Raw genomic sequence first — 17690 nt, forward strand, 5'->3', positions numbered from 1 at the left:
GCTGTTTAATCTCCACATATTTGTGGTTTTTCCTGCTTTGTTTTTGCAGTTGATATCCAATTTCAAAGCTTTGTGATCAGAGAATATGCTCGGTATGATTTCAATCTTCTTAAATTTGCTGAGGCTAGTTTTATGTCCCAATATATGGTCTATCCTTGAGAATGTCCCATGTACACTAGAAAAAGAATGTATAGTCTGATGTTCTAGGATGAAGTGCTCTATAAATGTCAATATGTCCATTTCATCTAATGGGTCATTTAGGGCTGATATTTATTTAGTTATTTTCAGTTGGGATGATCTATCCATAGCTGTCAATGATGTATTTAAGTCCCCTAGTATAATTGTGTTTTGGTCAATTTCTCCCTTAATTTCTGTTAGTAGTTGCTTGGTATATTTCAGTGCTCCCTGATTGGGGGCATAAATATTGATGACTGTTATGTCTTCTTGTTGTATAGTCCTCTTTATGACTATGAAATGTTCATCTTTGTCTCTTGTTACCTTTCTTTATCCTGAAGTCTGTTTCATCTGACATCAGTATAGCTACACCTGCCTTTCTCTAATAGTATTTGCTTGGGGTGTCAATTTCCACCCTTCACTTTGAGTCTATATTTGTCCTTGTAGCTGAGATGTGTCTCTTGGAGGCAGCATATAGTTGGGTTTGGTTTTTTGATCCAATCTGCTACTCTGTGCCTTTTTATTGGTGAGTTTAGTCCATTTACATTTAGGGTCATTGTTGGTATATGAGGATTTCCTATCATTCTATCTTTGGTTTTCTGGCAGGACTGTGTCTCCATTGCTTCTTTGCCTTCTTATTGCTGTCTATTATTTCAGTGTGGTGGTATTCTATGATTTTCCCCTCTGTTTCTTTTTTTTATGTTATATATTTCAGTTCTGGATATTTTTTGAGTGGTTATCATTAAGTTTATGTAAAAGAAACTTTGATATTTAGAGTATTCCATTTTTTTCAGCATGCTTACTTTCTCCATTCCCTTGTGTAGGTTGAGACATTTACTCTCTCCCTTTTTATGTTTTTGTCATCACAAATTATCTCTATTTATGCTGTGAGTTGGTTCCTGCACTGCAGTAACAAGATGTTTTTTTCCTCCCTTTCTTTAGTGTTTTTTTCCCCTTCTTTACTTGTACATTATGTTTAAGTGTATAGCGCATTATTTGGTATAGGGGTAGCCATTTTCTGTTTCTGTCTGTCTATTCATAATACTACTCACTGTTTTATATACTTCTGCTTCTTTGTTTCAGGTCGAATAGCCTCCTACAGTATTTCTTGTAGTGCAGGTCGTGTGTTAGAAAATTCCCTCAGTTTCTGTATGTCTGGAAATGTCTTTATTCCTCTTTCATATCTAAAGGATATCTTTGCTGGATATATTATTCTTGGCTCATAATTTCTCTCTTTCAATATATGATTCTACTCCCTCCTGGCTTGTAGAGTTTCTGCTAAAAAATCTAATGAACTTTTCTTTGTAGGTTACCATCTTGTTTTCCCTGGTTGCCTTGAGGGTTCTTTCTTTGTAGTTAATTTTTGACATCTTCAATACAATGTGCCTTGGAGAGGGCCTTTTGGAATTGAGGTAATTAGGTGTTCTATTTGCTTCTTGGATTCAAGGATCCAGTTCTTTCCACAAGTTTGGGAAGTTCTCATCGACTATTTATTTGAATATACTCTCTGTTCCCTTCTCCTTTTCTTCTCCTTCTGGTATGCCCATTATTCTTATATTGCCATTTCTGATGGAGTCAGAAAGTTCTTGTAGAGTTCTTTCATTCCTTTTAATTCTCAAGTCTCTCTCTTCTTTCATCTGTGTCATTTACAGATTTCTATCATCTATGTCACTGATTCTTTCCTCCATCTGGTCAGCTCTATTATCTAAGCTGGCTAAATCATTATTCATTTCTTTTATTGAGTTCTTAATCTACAGAAATTCTATTTGGTTCTTTTTCCAAATTTCAATATCTTTGGTAAAATGTTTGTCTTGTTCTTTGATTGTGTTTCTGGGCTCATTAAACTGCCTGTCTGTGTTTTCTTGCATCTTGTTGAGTTTTTTCAGAACTGCAATCTTGAATTATCTGTCATTTAAGTCACATATTTCCATGTCTTTAAATTTATTTTCTGGAGATTTTTAATTTTCTTTCTGAGCTGCCTTGTTACCTTGGTTGTTCATGGCAATTAATGAATTATTTCTTTTCCTAGGCATCTACAGGATTGGGTTCTGCAACAGGTTGATAGGAAGAGGTCTTTCTTTTGCTTTCCAGTAGGTGTTTGTAGAATGATTTTTTTTTTTTTTTCCAGCTGCAGCCTTTTATTCTCTCTCACGCTGTAGTGTTATATTTTCTCTGCACTGTTCTCGCTTCTCACAGAAGGGGGATTCCCTGGAAGGTGGGCTTCTCCTCTGTGAACAGGTCACCTGGGTCTCAGGGCACTGCCTCCATGGGGGATGTAGAGAGCTTCTGAATTTCTGAAGCTCTTCCTGCCCCAAAACAGGGCCTGTGTTTTTCAGTGGCTCTGTTTGCCCCTGCAGGGATCCGCCCAGATAAGTGGGGGTGGGGCGTGGTGGGTTGTGGAAGGTGGCTGTGAGCAATCACAGTGACCACTTGCACAGCCAGAGCTCCCTCCCCTTCACTGGAACTAGTTGGGCTGCAAGTCTGTGGCTGCAGGTGCAGTTCTCGCAAATATTCTGTTCTTTTGATCTGACACTGCTACCATTCTGCTTCTAGCACTGGGAGGGTGGGGAGCTGGCAGCTAGGCTGAGTGCCTAAGCCTTCCATCCTCTGTTTGGCAGTGAGGGTTTAAACCACCATTTTCATCCTTCTTCCCTCAGTCTTTGCTCCGAGGTCTCTGCCATGAGCATAGGTTACAGCTGTGTTGTATGCTGATCCCTCAGGTGGCACTATGAGCCATAAGGGGAGCGGCAGCAGTCCAAATTCTTCCCTCTCCCACGGCTGTGGAAACTCTGAAATGCAGCGCGCTCAGAGCTCTGAGCTACCGTGTTTCCCCAAAAATAAGACCTAGACAGACCATCAGCTCTAATGTGTCTTTTGTAGCAAAAATTAATATAATACCCGGTCTTATTTCATTGTAATATAAGACCTGGTGTTATAAATAAGACCAAAGTCTTATATTAATTTTTGCTCCAAAAGACGCATTAGAGCTGATGGTCCAGCTGGGTCTTATTTTTGGGGAAGCATGGTAGGTCTGTGTCTTGCATCCACGCAGCCTGTGTCTCCACACTTGCTGCTTCCCTCCCCCACCCCATTCACCCAATTTGCCCATCTTTAGATGATTTCAGTTATGCATCTCTTAGTCTTGCTTGTCTACTGCACAGGGAGTCCTTTGTGGAATTATAGTTGTTCAATTTGTTGTAAATTCCAGGGGAGATTTCAAGAGGCTCACCCGACGCTGCCATTTCTATGACATCATTGCCCCTCTCTTTTCTTATGACATTATGCCCCCAGTGAAAGCTTTCTTTCTCCCCCCTCCTCCCACATACTTCCTTCATGCTCAGCACTACAATCCCTACTTCTAATTGGCTGTGTCACAAGATATTTAGGAACTTACTTGAGCTCAAGTGTGGTATTTTGGTGCAATTGTATGAAATGCCTTTTCTGTACGGTTTCCAGCAAAGATGTAATGTTCTTCTGCAATATCTGAAGAGTAGAACTGGGTATCTGGACATCTTCATCCAAGGTCTGATTTAGCGTCATTGCCTTTTCAATAATTTCTATGGAGAAAATTCATCAATCATTTAATAAATGTCTCAAAAGTGGACAGGACTAAAATGGAAAAGTTTAGAACCTTCTTCAGTGAAGCCTGCTCCATTCACCTAAACTAGCTGAACCTCCAGGCCAGGCCAAGCCAGGCTGTATATCCCAATGCACTCTGGATGTCCCCGATCAAAACACTAACAGATTTGGGATTACTAGTCTATTTAACGTGTGTCTTCCCCAGCGCCCCTATACTCTGCAGGGCAGGCGCTGCGGATGTTACATTTACTTCAGCATTTCCTGCACAAGGCATAGACATTTGCACATAGAAGCTGCTCAATAAGTATTTATTGCATGAGTGAACCAACAACATTTGACACTACTATTTTTATTAAACACATTATTTGTTCTAATAATTTCCTTATCTTTTGCCCTATAACTCAGATTTCCATTGGATTTGTATTAGATTATGCCCTTACACTGTAATACAAAAAGAAATACAAGAATACGTTTCTGACAGCTAGAAAACTGAAAATAGCCAGATCAGATGGAACACCCGAACCAAATAGTGATTGAATTATTCTAATATTTAGGATACACTTTGGAACCACATCAAAGCTCCAAATCCCGTGCACTCCCACTGTGGGCAAAGGGATGGTTTCAAGAGTTCAGTTCAGCAATGCCACAGTATTGCTGCCTTTGGCCAAGACAGACGCCTGCAGTGACCTTACACTGACACTCACACCCTCATAAAAGCACATGCCCTACATAGCAGCCAGCAGGGTCAGAAGCAAATGTAAGTTCCTGCTATGACAGCCCTTGCGATCAACAGTCTCTCTGCCTTCCCCTTGTATACCCCTTCAATAAGGCCCCCGTGGAGCTTAACAAAACCTTGCATTTTTGGTTTGGACTGAGCAATCTGGCCTTAGACCAGGAACCCCAAAGCACTCTACCCACAGACATTATCAAAGACAGGTGCCCCAGCTACTGTCTCTCTGAGCCTGTACCCTGCCTTGACTCCTCTGTGTGGCCCCTTAAAGTCTGTCGGTTACTTCCTGTGAGTAATAAACTTCTTTATTTGATTTTCTCTTGTGGTCTGTGGTTGGACCTTGGCTCATCATCTGGCACTTTGTACTCCACTTAATAAGTGTTAATTTGACAAATTCAAAACAGATGGGGACGCACCATCTCTACTTAATACTTAGGACCTGAGTGTAAGGCATAATATAGAAAATAAAAAAGGAAACATGCGTTTTTAAAAGAATAAAACTCTCAGTGAAAGACTATGGTCTGGACACATCAGGATCCCCAATCTATGGAATATTCCAGTCCTTTGGCTCTAGCGGTCCAGTGTGAGTCACGCACATTTATTCAAAATTTAAGAGTGAATGGGACTTTTCCTTCCAAATAAGCCCAGATGCCCAGACTAGACCCTGACCACAGTACCTTGAATGCTTATCTTCAGCTTCTCAGTAAATGTTATGAGGTCTTGACTCTTGGTGAGGATTCTTTCAGTCGCCCTGGTCACATGTTGGCTACTTGTTAACACTCTATTGAGCTGATAGAAAATAAAGATCTCAGGTTAGTTTGACTTTGAATAATATGCGAGCTTTGGTTCCAGCTGTCTCTTTTAAATAACAAAATATATTCTAGAATACAAAGTAAAGATGTACAGTATCATGTAAGTCAAGGTTAATAGTTCAGGACTGGAAATTGACTAAATGGTTAATGAAATAACTTACTGCTCACTGTGTGTGAAAAAAGATGGCATATTTTTTGAAAGCAGCCTAATTGGTTATTAAACCACAGACTTTCCCAGTGTCTCTACGGTGAAGACCCTATATTCACTTTAGGACCCAAATGTACAGAATGTAGAAAGGAAAATCTTACTACTTTGTATCAACCATGAGAACTTAGTGGAGGAGTCAGACAAACTGGATTTAGTCCAATTTCCCAAGCTGGAGACCTGTACATAACATCTTCTAGCCTCATCGATAGCATGGGGCAATAGTAACACTTACCCAGGGACTATGAGGATAAAATCTGAAGATGTCTGTAAAGCTGGCAGCCCAGGGACTGAGACTCAGCTGCCCTCAGCTGCTGCTTTCATTAGGAATGTTACAATTTGTAAAAGGAAAGTTTGTTTGTAATTTCCAGGAAAGTAAAGGAACTCAGACTGGGTCTAAAAGTATTTTCTAGTCAAAATCCAAAGAGAATCTTCTTTAATGCATAGAGAGAATTTATTTTAATCAGCTTATCACTTCCAATCAATTGTCTGCTCACTGAGGTACTTAAAGTCCATGCTTAAACTCTCAAACTCTTCCCAAATCATCATTAATTCTAAATGAACACAAGCCAAGCTAATACTTCTTTTAGGGTGCATGGCTGTGGATGTATGTGGATGTTGAGAGACACAGAATAGATACATGTGTATATATGCACTATCATGTACATATATAAGTACACACATGCAGATATGTGTGCACACTCACACATGAAATTCAAAAGTAAAAATTATAAATTTGACAATAGGCCTCCCTCACCAGCTGTGAATGGTGAGATTTCTTTTGGGGGAGATCACTAAAATCCATTCATCTGACATGGGATAAACAGAATAAGAAAATTCCCTGCTGACATCAAAACGAGCTCACTTGCCATTCAAAGTCTGCAATCAGAAGCACGGACAGCACACAGCTGCTGTGGGCTCTGCTGGCTCTGTCCCCTGAGAGGCAGCAGGTAGGGGTCCTGGCATTTGGTGGAGTGCTTCTGAGCACCCGCGCTCACCATATGCTCAGTTATGTGGTGAATTTAGGACAAGGAAGAAACCGCAGGGATGTTTGAATCCCACCCCACCCCTTGGTTCACAGGAGAAAATGATGGTCAAATGGCAAGGTAACTGCCCAACTCTTCCCTCAGCAAAGGTGACAATAAAAATTAAGTCAGGAGCCTTTTCTCACTAAAGCATAGAAATGGGCCAGGTTGAGACCAATTTGATCATAAAGTATCCAGAGCACAGCTCCTGAGAGGAAGAGGCTACCCTGATCTAACCAGAATCTTCCAGCCCCAGTGCAATTGCTCACAAGCGCTGGGTAGGGAGCGGGCCCTTTATGTGAAGACTTTACCTCCCTTTGCAGGTCATCTGTTTGTTCTGCAACACCTTCAAGTTGAATTTTTACCAGTTCCTTTTGAGTATTTTCTTTTAATAAAGATTCCTGAAAAAAAATGAAGACAACAAATCACAATGCTTCAAAATCAATTTTCTGATTCTTAACGAAGCATCACTTGTTATTACCTATTTTGCTCACAGAAAGTTCTTCTTTCCTTGAGATTGCATTAAAAAAAATCACATTTACTTAAGTTTTGATTATAGCAATATGTTTTTATGCTGTCATCTTTTCCATTATATTTCTAATATAGACATGAATTTAAAGTGCTCTGTTGTGCAAAATCTGACACTGCTGCTATTCTTGGGGAAGTCTGGCTTAATTTCAATATTAGAGTCACATAAATTTTAACCCTAATTGCTAACACCTTAAAAAACTTACTTAAAAAAGCTTACTAGGCTAAAGTAGAAAAGTATCAAGTAAAAAACATGCCTTTATAATGACTAACAATTAATCGTTTAATTTATGCCAACACTCTTCTAATTTTTTACTTATATGATTGTATTTAAACCTTATAGTAACCCTGTGAAGGGCTGTGGGGGAGTTAAGTGACTTGCCCAAGGTCACTGTGTAGGTAAATAATTAAAACAATGAACAATTAAGAGTATATTCTTAACCTCCTGCAGGCTTTACATAAACATAAAAAATTATTTAAAGGAATTGACAAGTGGTTTAAATGAGAGCAAATCATTCAAAACTAGTTAAAAATTAAATCAAGTACTTATCTCACTTGATAAATTTAAAATATAGTTATATCCCTGGGACCCAAACTGACAGAAAATAGTATTTATTGATTGTGTCTATAGTGAGTGGAAAAGAAATTTCATTCTTTCTTGTTTTTTTGAGAAATTATTTTTGAGAATTTTTTCTCATCTTTCAAAAACACTATTTTTCCATTTGAGGAAAGACAATATAAAAACATCTCTTAGAGTTCCCTAACCTTTCTTTAGGTCTATGGAGAAAAGACCACTATAGACAAGAATGGATTGATGAAGCTGCTGAATTCCAACACACACACACACACACACACACACACACACACACACACACACACACACCCCTAAGGAAATGTTTAGTCTAAGAAAAGCTTTTATCTAAAAAATGCATTCAAGAATGACTATCCTTTGTATTACTGCACGACACAGTGTTTTAATTCTCTCAAATTCTACTGTGTAAGTTTTAAGCAAAATTAAGAATATTTTTTTCCAATTAGCATTAAAAATACTAGCATTGAATGTCGTCTACTAAGTCGATTTCTTAACTTCTCACCCTTTGTTTGGACCCAGATCCTGTTTGACTAAACATAGAACTGTGATTTAGCCCCCGAGATTTCCAAATATATAATCTTCCAGGTTGGAGAAACTTTGGTGTCCTCCAGTAAAGAATAATACCTTTACAGAACATAGTTGATCTGGATCATATTCCACCATTAAAGATACTCTCCAGATTTATTTCCTCTATTTGAATTAGGACAGCTATTTTCAAACATCCAAAGGTTTGGCATAAAGAGGACTTTGTCTTATTTCCAAAGGCAGAAGGACCATGGGGGTGGAATTTATAAAAAGACATCTAATGATCAGCTCTTGCACAATCAGAGCTGTTCGACAGTAAAATAAGTTAGCATTGGGTAATGTGCTTCCTGGTTGCATTCAAGGGGACGTTGGACACCAGGCAGTGGTGAGCACTGGGAATGAGAGGAGGTGGGAGGACAGACAGAATGACTCCTACAGTCCCGACCAACTCTTCAACTCTCGGTGACAGTTTCTACCCATTTCCGTATTCCCAGTACCTACCTGGAGATACTTAGTTCTATTTTCCAGGTGTGACAAAATTCCACTTGGGACGGGAATAATGCCGGTGAGGTTCACAGAAAGAATGGTATTGCCGATACTGTCTAAGTCATTCAGCAGCTCACCTACACATTCATCATTACAGGCTAAAAGAAAAAGCTCAAATTAATGCAAAACGGCCTGCACATTTTCCCATGGTGTGCATAAGCTATTTTGTAATAAAAACATAAAATCATGACTCAGGCAGAGCACCCTACAAGGCTCCCAGGAACCGCATCTGATCTCATTCTCACACCAGCTGTACGATGGGGGGTTAAGCAGGAAGCACTAAGCCTCTATTCTCAGACGAGGACGCTGAGACTCAGATCAGACCACTGCCTTCCCTGGGGGGTCGCATGGAAAGACACAACTGATCTCAGAGTGGACTCCAGGTCTGTCGCACGTTTTCTTATGCTGCTCTGACCTTTGCGGTGTAAATGCTCATCTTCGACTTGGACTAATGGCAACGCATTCCAAATGTGTTTGCTTGCAGGGCTCGGTCTGTCATTCCCTCAGATAGTTTACAGACACACCGAGTACAAATGAAGGAGACTTCGGAAAATAATGGGCGTGTTTTTGCTTATAACAAACACATAAACCAAAGCAAAAAAGCTCTTGAATGCCATGATCTTGACTGAAATTACTTCCTCCATGTCTTCCCGCACTGAGAAGACATCCCAGGATCACTACTTCATGTACTTGCTGTTAAAATAAATCAGAACTGGGGAAAAATCCACCACAGCCAAGAGCTAAAGCCATTAATGACATTTGGGCAACACAAATGACAACCCCACAAAGGCATTCCCTCTCTGCACTGACTGACCCTTGCCTCAACCAAAGGGATATAAATGCAGATAAAGTATGAAGTTGGAATCGCTGTGTGCTTAGAGTGCTAGAGCGATGAATGCTGTCATCCTCGAGTCTTCTGCCTCAGCTCCAAACGCACTATGAAAAGGTCAGTTTGGCAGATACAAAGGCAACCTATGCTTAGTTAAAATACAATAGGACTTGCTGTACCCTGCCGATGCCATAGGGCACCATCACAGGAAAACATCTGAGAGGAAAAACCATCATTTAACATTTAGAGAAGGAAAATACCCACAAATACAATTGCTTTCCACCAGAATGTGCCTGGGTTCGCACTCCTCACATCGCAGCCCTGCGGTCCCCGGCCTGCAGACACACTGGCCAGACCCACGGTCACAGTCACCATGAACAGAGCCACGCGGGCTGCAGTCACACTTCTGGCAATTGCCACCTGGCATTCGGGGGTTCCCATGATAGCCCAAGGAGCACCTATAGAAAGGAAGATATGCAAGTATGCAGGTAGAGACAGGATCAACACCGTAAGTTAATATATAAACCAGCTCTGGCCCCAGGACAGTAATCATTTCACCAAATGAAATGCAAAGAACACAGGCCCATTTACCTCATTCGACATTTTATTTTCTAAAAGGAGGATGGGATGGTCACAGAAAGTGCATTTACTTAGCACACAGCAGATTTTTTTCGGCAATATCAGTCACGTACAACCAAATTGATAGTGACTCCCAAATCACGTTAGTAAATATAGGAGCGGGTGTGCCCAGCCATTTCCATGTGATGACTCCACGACGTACCTTTCACAATACCGTCCTTCATAGCCCGTAACACAGGCATCACAGCGGAAATCATGATCACCTTCCAAGACACAAGTGGGACTAAAACTGGAAGGAAAAAAAATTTTTGCAGTGTCAGATAAATAATTTCAACTCTTTCTTATGGTACTTGAGCATTATTCTTAGGGTACATGATAACGTTCTAAAAGTTAAGTGACTGCACTGGACAGGTAGACGAGGTTTTTAGGGCTTAAAATCTATTAGGCAAAAAAAGGAAAATAAATATGTAATCAATACAAATGTGCGCCCCTATTGTATCCAGAAGACAATCATTAGACATCTGTCCAATGATAACTATGTGAGTGATGAGGGGAAAGAAGGTCTATCTTGCAGGTTACAACTAATTAGTCACCAAACAAGGAAGCTCCCAGGTGAAACGATGTTGTTCTGAGATTTAAGAATTACCTGACTTATTAGAGGAGAAGGTGGTTAGAGAGAGCTGTGCCTGACTACAAAAAAGTGTGAAACCCAGGAGAGAGAAGATAGCTGTACAAATGCTGGTGAATATAAAAGGCTGTAAAGAAAGGCAAGCAGGAAAAGGTGGGGGAAAGAAAAGCAAAGAGTGGGGGTGGAATTTGCAAATGAACGGAGCTACAGGTAGGGAGTCACCAGAAGGGCCAAGGGCCGTTAGAAGCAAGATGACAGAGCCTCTCAAAGTTTAATATCCACTCAGATGTTGATCTCCCTCACTAATGGAAGTCAGCTTTTGGCTTACTCCTTTCTTTTCAACAACCTCTGGCTCCATGGTTTAATTTACTAATGTACCATGCACCATCTAGAACCTCAGCTGGGTACTGCGAACTATTGAAAAAAACCACTGGTGTAGTCTGGTTCTTTTAGCCAGTAAGAAGTTTTCAGAATGAGTTACAGAGTTCTCTACCAGCCTCACTTCACTTCTGACTTTTTTCTCCTTAAATACTAAAGAGACCGACACTAGTGGAAACACAAAATAGGTAGCAAATAAAGCACATCTTGTAGGGACTCTCAGATGCGTAGCACACATAGATTTTTCAGATCTTCACAGTCTCTTCCTAGTAGTATAACTTTTAATTTATCAGCATGGGTTTTAAGGATAGTTAAAACCTTTTTGGATTGAAAAAGTGAAATATTCAAACAGTACAGAAATATGCAAAGTAGAAGGGTGAAATAGTCTTCCAAATATTTCTCTGAGCATATATAGCCATGGAGCTATGGATATGGATATGGATATACATATGAAGAATTTTTTCCAAAATGGCATCACATTGTATATTCAATTATGCAATTTAATTGGCCATTTTCCCAATTCTGTACAAATAAATATACCTTATTCTTTTCTCAGTGTTTGTACAATATTTCACCCTAGGTATGTACGGCATTGTGTATAATAATCCCCTATATATAGTTATTCAGTCCCACCCCCCCACCAATTCTCATGAGTACAAGCAATGCTAAAATATATCCATCTTTACACACATATGCAAGTATTTCTATAGCTTAAGATTACAAGAGTGGGATTGATAAATCAAAATTTATATACAGATTTAATCCAAAACATTAAATAATAATAGCAACAATAAAGTTTAGGATACTTGATAGTTTACAAGGGAAGTTTACACAGTACCTCTCATTTGGTACTCACCATCAAGCATCACTTACTTGAAAACAATAAAAGACATGAGATTCACAAATATTAAAAAGAAAGCTTCATTTTTGTATACCAAAGTTGGTATTTGATCTATATGTGTTCAATGCCTTGTCAAATATTCTAAGCAATAATAAAATGCTATTTATGAATTACAATTTTCATTTAAACCAAAGAGGACCCAAAGAGGACTCTGGTTCTTTTTTTTTGCATTCAGATAATTCTATACAAGCATGATGAGTACAAGGTAGAACTTGGTCCCAATTCCATCACTATGTAGCATTTCCCCACTTTAGTCATCAGCATGTATAAATTCTAACCCCATTCCCTTACATTAAACAGGAGCTGAATTCTTTGCATCTTTATTCATAAAACAAATAATAATTCATCTCTAGGTACTCTGGACACATATGTTGGAGGCGAAAATTAGTCTTCAAAAACAGAAACCTGAAAGTCTCTTCTGTAATTAGTTTCATTCTAACACCCCAACACCAACACTTTGCTTTTGAAAAGATTCTCTTCAAATGCTTGTGAGAATTGAACACTCTTAAAATGAGCTTTTCTCAGCATAAGGAGAATATTAATTAAAATAGATCACATAGAGACCCTGGAAAATGAGGCTGAAGACTGAATCAGCCCCAGCTTTGGTGGTGCAGGCATGTCACACACTTGTGTAGGCTCACCTGGCAGGGTGGCTGTGAGGACAGGTGCACAGAGAGCAGTCGCCAGCTGAACCAGTCACCTTCCCATAGTACCCGGGAGCACACTTATCACAGTGGTCACCAGCAGTGTTATCGCTGCAATTCTGGGGCCCCACATTTCAGAAGGAGTAGGAAACAATGGGAAATTGTTAGAAATCATCCTTATCTGATAATAGTTAATCACTACCATGTTTCATATCATATTTTTTTCTTAATTCTTAAGGGAGAGCAGTTTTGTTTAAGTTTGTTAAATCAGAAATATTGCCAGCTCTGTGGCCTTCATTCACGCATTCATACTAGAGCCTAGAAATTACTAATACATTCTTCTTATGGAAAATACACATAAGGCATCCAGCTTTCAGAGCCTTAAAATGTGAATCTAAAATCTATAGCGACCTAAAAGGCTATTTGAAGTGCACCAGTTTTGCACATAGTCGGGGTGTGGGGAGGTGAAAGAACAGAAATGAATGGAAAGAAGATTGAGGAAACAGACAGTGAGGGAAGAAAACGCAGGGTTTTAGAGCAACACCAATAGATTCCTGCAATAACCAAATCATTTCCAGTTGAATTTTATGTCATCATTTGGACCTATGAGCCCAATATTTGAAGAAAAAGTAAACGTAAAAGAAGTAATTCTTGACATCTGATGCCAATGCAAAACCTGTTTTTGGTCAGTTGAATCACTATTCACCCAGCCCTGTCACCCAGCCCTGTCACCCAGCCCTGGGAGCTGGACTCTGTGTCTGACCACAGGGACAGAAGTCACTGAGCAAACTCTCAAACTGACTCAGACTTTTATCCTGGGCAGCATGAAAGGATATAGAAAGAAAAGTTTATATGTTTGAAAAACGATTTTTAAATTAAAAACTATTCCAGCATTTTTCGTTTAAATTGTATTTGCCAATGATATATATGATAAGGGGTTAATATCCAAAATTTATAAAGTATTCATACAACTTAATACCAAAAAAATTAATCAATCTAATTAAAATATGGGCGGAGGACCTGAAGAGACATTTCTCCAAAGAGGACACACAGATGGCCAACAGACATATGAAAAGATGCTCAACATCACTAATCATCAGATAAATGTAAATACAAACCACAATAAGATGTCGTCTCACACCTGTCAGAATGGCTATCATCAATAAATCACCAAACAAGTGTTAGAGAGGATGTGGAGAAAAGGGAACCCTGTGCACTGTTGTTGGTGGGATTGCAAATTGGTGCAGTCACTATGGAAAACATATAGAGGTTCCTCAAAACAATTTAAAAATAGAACTACCTTATGACCCAGCAATTCCACTTCTGGGTATTTATCTAAAGAAACACAAAACACTAATTCGAAACGTATATGCACCCCTATGTTCATTGCAGCATTATTTACAATGTGGAAGCAACCTAAATGTCCATCAATAGATGACTGGATAAACAAGAGGTGGTACACACATACAGTGGAATATTACTCAGCCATAAAAAATAATGAAATCTTACCATATGTGACATGGATGGGCCTAGAGGGTATCATATTAAGTGAAATAATTCAGGCAGAGAAAGACAAATACCGTACAATTTCACTTATATGTGTAACATAAAAATCAAAATGAATGAACAAACAAACAGAAACAGACTCATAGATACAGAGAACAAACTGATGGTTGCCAGACGGGAAGGGGTTTGGGGGAGATGGGTGAAAAAAGTGAAGGAATTAACAAGTACAAATTGGTAGTTTCAAAATTGTCACAGGGCTGTAAAGTACAGCATAAAGAATATAGTCAATAATATTGTAATAACTATGTATGGTGCCAGGTGGGTACTAGACTTACCAGGGGATCACTTTGTAAGTGATAAACATCTAACCAATATGCTGTACAACTGAAACTAATGTGATATTGAATGTCAACTGTAATTGAAAAATAATTAAAATAAAAATAAATAAATAAATAAAATTGTATTCCTCTTTCACCTGAAAATAGATTTTGCTAGGATTCAGTCGGCCCCTAAAACTGATATCTCTTTAGAAGTAAAATTTGCAACCTCTCTCTTAAAAAAAATTGTGTTAAAGAGTTATCTTAATGATAAAACATAAGGCTAATAAGTAATATATATTAGATGATGAGACAGGATTGTAGCAGATTTGTTTTGGTTTTTGATTGCTAACATCAGCTTCAACATTAAAAACTCCCCCTAATATACAATGGATTATGAGCTCCCTTGTTTTCAAGATCCTAGACAATCAAAGACAAGCTGCCCCAAAGAGTGGCAGGGAAATAAGAATCTGTTAATGTGAACTGACATGTGGGATGAGTTGGTTGCTATGGGAACTGTACAGCGAACACCAACCAATTTTTCAACTATAAAAAAGGTGAGTCCTATCTCCCAGAAAGGGGGTAGCTGGGCAGAGGGACTCCTAAGGTGTTTCTCTGGTCCTCAGTCTCTCCACCTCTTTCCAGGTCACATTTCTGATCAATCGTTTTTATGATAAACCCAAGGCCCAGTGACATGAAGAGGGACGAGCATCCTACCGTGTTTCCCCGAAAATAAGACCTAGTCGAACCATCAGCTCTAATGCGTCTTTTGGAGCAAAAATTAATATAAGACCCAGTCTTATTTTACTATAATATAGGACCAGGTCTTATCTAACATGATGTAAGACCAGGTCTTATATTAGTTTTTGCTCCAAAAGACGCATTAGAGCTGATGGTCCAGCTAGGTCTTATTTTTGGGGAAACACAGTATGTGATGGATGACAAAATCAGATCCAAAAAGGTCTTGACTTCCGTCTATACGATCACAAACACATAGGAAGTGCTTAAAAGATTTTGTCAAATGGAAGTGAATTGTACTAAACCACAAAAGGGATCTAACAGATGAAGACTGAAGAGGAAAAGGTCAGGCCCCAAATTCAAAGGCAGGGACTCAGGTACTAAACCTGTCAGAAGAATGTAAGCGTCTTAGTGTCTGGCCAGTTTAGTAGAGGCAGCAGTGACTGGGTTGGCAAAACCCATAGGCTGCATTCCTGGAAACATCGTATCTAGAAGTACGGGAGTAAAGGCATTGGACCCTGGGTATGATACTTTAAGTCAGATGCTGACATTCACACCTCAGAATGGTGAACGGACTCAGAACCATCCCACACAACCACCCGGTACACATAAACTGATGATATCTGACCAAGAGGGCTGAAGATGCAGAACCTTTGATATGTGAAAGAGAACTTTTATCAAGTGTTTTTACAAGTTATTTGTTAAAATACTGTCACTTTCCATGAAGAAATTTGAACTGGTGGTTTGTCTCAATGACTCCAAAGATTAAAATTGCACCACTGGGTGAATGAGCCCGTGACACCTGTTCCACGAACCATTGGGGCTGCCCAAAGATGAGCTGAGCTGCTGTGGGAGTGAGCTGGAGGTGTGTAAACATACATTAAATAACCACTTGGCATGCATGTTGTATTCAATTCAGTCTTAAGATCTGAAGGGCCTCTGACAAAAATAGGTCTGTTGCAACCCTGAAATTCTGAACTCTAAGCCCAGACATGATTTTCTGTTTAGAGTGGGTTTGCGTTACAGTAATTAGCAATACATTGTAGCCATGAATAAAAGAAAAGTCGTTAGGGTCACAGAGCACAGATCTTCTATAAAAAAGGGTAAGAACAAGAAGCAAAATGTATTCTGCTCAACACTGTGAGAATGCAGAACAATCTAGATTTAGAAACTTTGCCACTCTTCTGGCGATATGTATATCCACTATTGTTTACTGCAAAATGTAACAGGCCCAGGGGAGGTCTCTTAAGGGTTCTAGGTCACATCTGGCCAACCATTACCCCCAGGGCAGGGCACTGTCTGGAAGCCACCCATCATTGTTTATTCTGGGGAGATTCTGCCACGATCTTTCATGGACTGGGGTAAGCAGGCTCTGTTCTTTCCTGAGTACAAATCGACTAGTGAGCTGCAGATCGTAGAACTTTCTTCTAGTGGATTTGGGTCAGAAAACGCAGGGTCATAATTTAATGTCTGAGGAATACCTAATCTTGTTAAAGTAGCTATACCAAGGAAAGAGGTAGCCTGAAAGAACTGATCAACTTCTTTAACTGTTCATGAGACCTTTGTCCCCATGACTGGCTAAGGGACCTTCACAGTTAATTACATCTCACTTTAAATTTAAGTTGCCTAAAATCAATTCTCCTTAAATCCTTAAAAGAGATTTTCTCATTTTCTCTATTAGCACTTTACTTTTGCCTGGAGCATGAGCTGATTAGAGTGAATAAATTTTTCTTAATAGTGTTATAACTGTTTGCATCTTCATTAAGACCATTTTACCTTGTATGACTGGAATAATTCTTTAATTCCACATATATAATGGGGTCAGCAAAAATTAGCACATATCTCTTAATTGAGGAAAACCATGCAGTACTTCAGTTTCTAAATTCACCTGTGCACTGCCGTACTTGAGCAGTTTTCCCAGCAGAAATTGCCTTTAAATACCACATATGAAAGGCGCATCTGAATAAAAGAAGAGGAAGACAGATCTAGTGCAGGTGGAGACCAGTTAGTCTTAATTCTCTGTCCCATTCCTTGTGATTGGGCCACACCCCGAACCTCTAAGGCATCAGGTATGTCTTTCTTGGGGGGCAATTCATTTTCCTTCAAAGAGTTATTAGGTTGGTGCAAAAATAATTGTGGTTTAAAAGGTTAAAAATAATTGCAAAAAACACAATTACTTTTGCACCAACCTAATATTTTACCTGAGGTAAATTAGTCTTGGCACAATTTATACAAGTTACCAATGTTTCCACAAGTTGCCAATATAAAGAATGAGAGTTCAGGAGTAGGACAATGGTATCAGATTATTCTGTTATCAGTCGGGCTTAGGCAAAATCATGGATACAAGAGTTTGTCCTCAGGGCCACAAGACTTCAGTCTGGGTCACTTTGTCCCTTTCAGTGATCAAAGTTCTCCTCATGTCCCTGAGAGCAATCTAGGGCAGGGGGGTCCAAA

General features: G+C 39.3%; 1 protein-coding gene across 1 annotated transcript in view; it reads right to left on the reverse strand.

Moving 5' to 3' along the window:
• The window catches only part of LAMA1 (laminin subunit alpha 1), a 160682-nt gene that overhangs the window by 44819 nt on the left and 98173 nt on the right, over window positions 1-17690 (reverse strand). The window contains exons 30-36 of the mRNA XM_019755789.2: window positions 12673-12794; window positions 10327-10413; window positions 9810-10003; window positions 8672-8814; window positions 6837-6926; window positions 5161-5272; window positions 3569-3731 (exon numbers count right to left, since the gene is read on the reverse strand). Coding sequence (XP_019611348.2) covers window positions 3569-3731; window positions 5161-5272; window positions 6837-6926; window positions 8672-8814; window positions 9810-10003; window positions 10327-10413; window positions 12673-12794 — 911 coding nt within the window. The remainder of the gene's footprint in view (window positions 1-3568; window positions 3732-5160; window positions 5273-6836; window positions 6927-8671; window positions 8815-9809; window positions 10004-10326; window positions 10414-12672; window positions 12795-17690) is intronic.

The sequence above is a fragment of the Rhinolophus sinicus genome, linkage group LG09 (assembly GCF_036562045.2).
Source record: "Rhinolophus sinicus isolate RSC01 linkage group LG09, ASM3656204v1, whole genome shotgun sequence".
Lineage (NCBI taxonomy): Eukaryota > Metazoa > Chordata > Mammalia > Chiroptera > Rhinolophidae > Rhinolophus > Rhinolophus sinicus.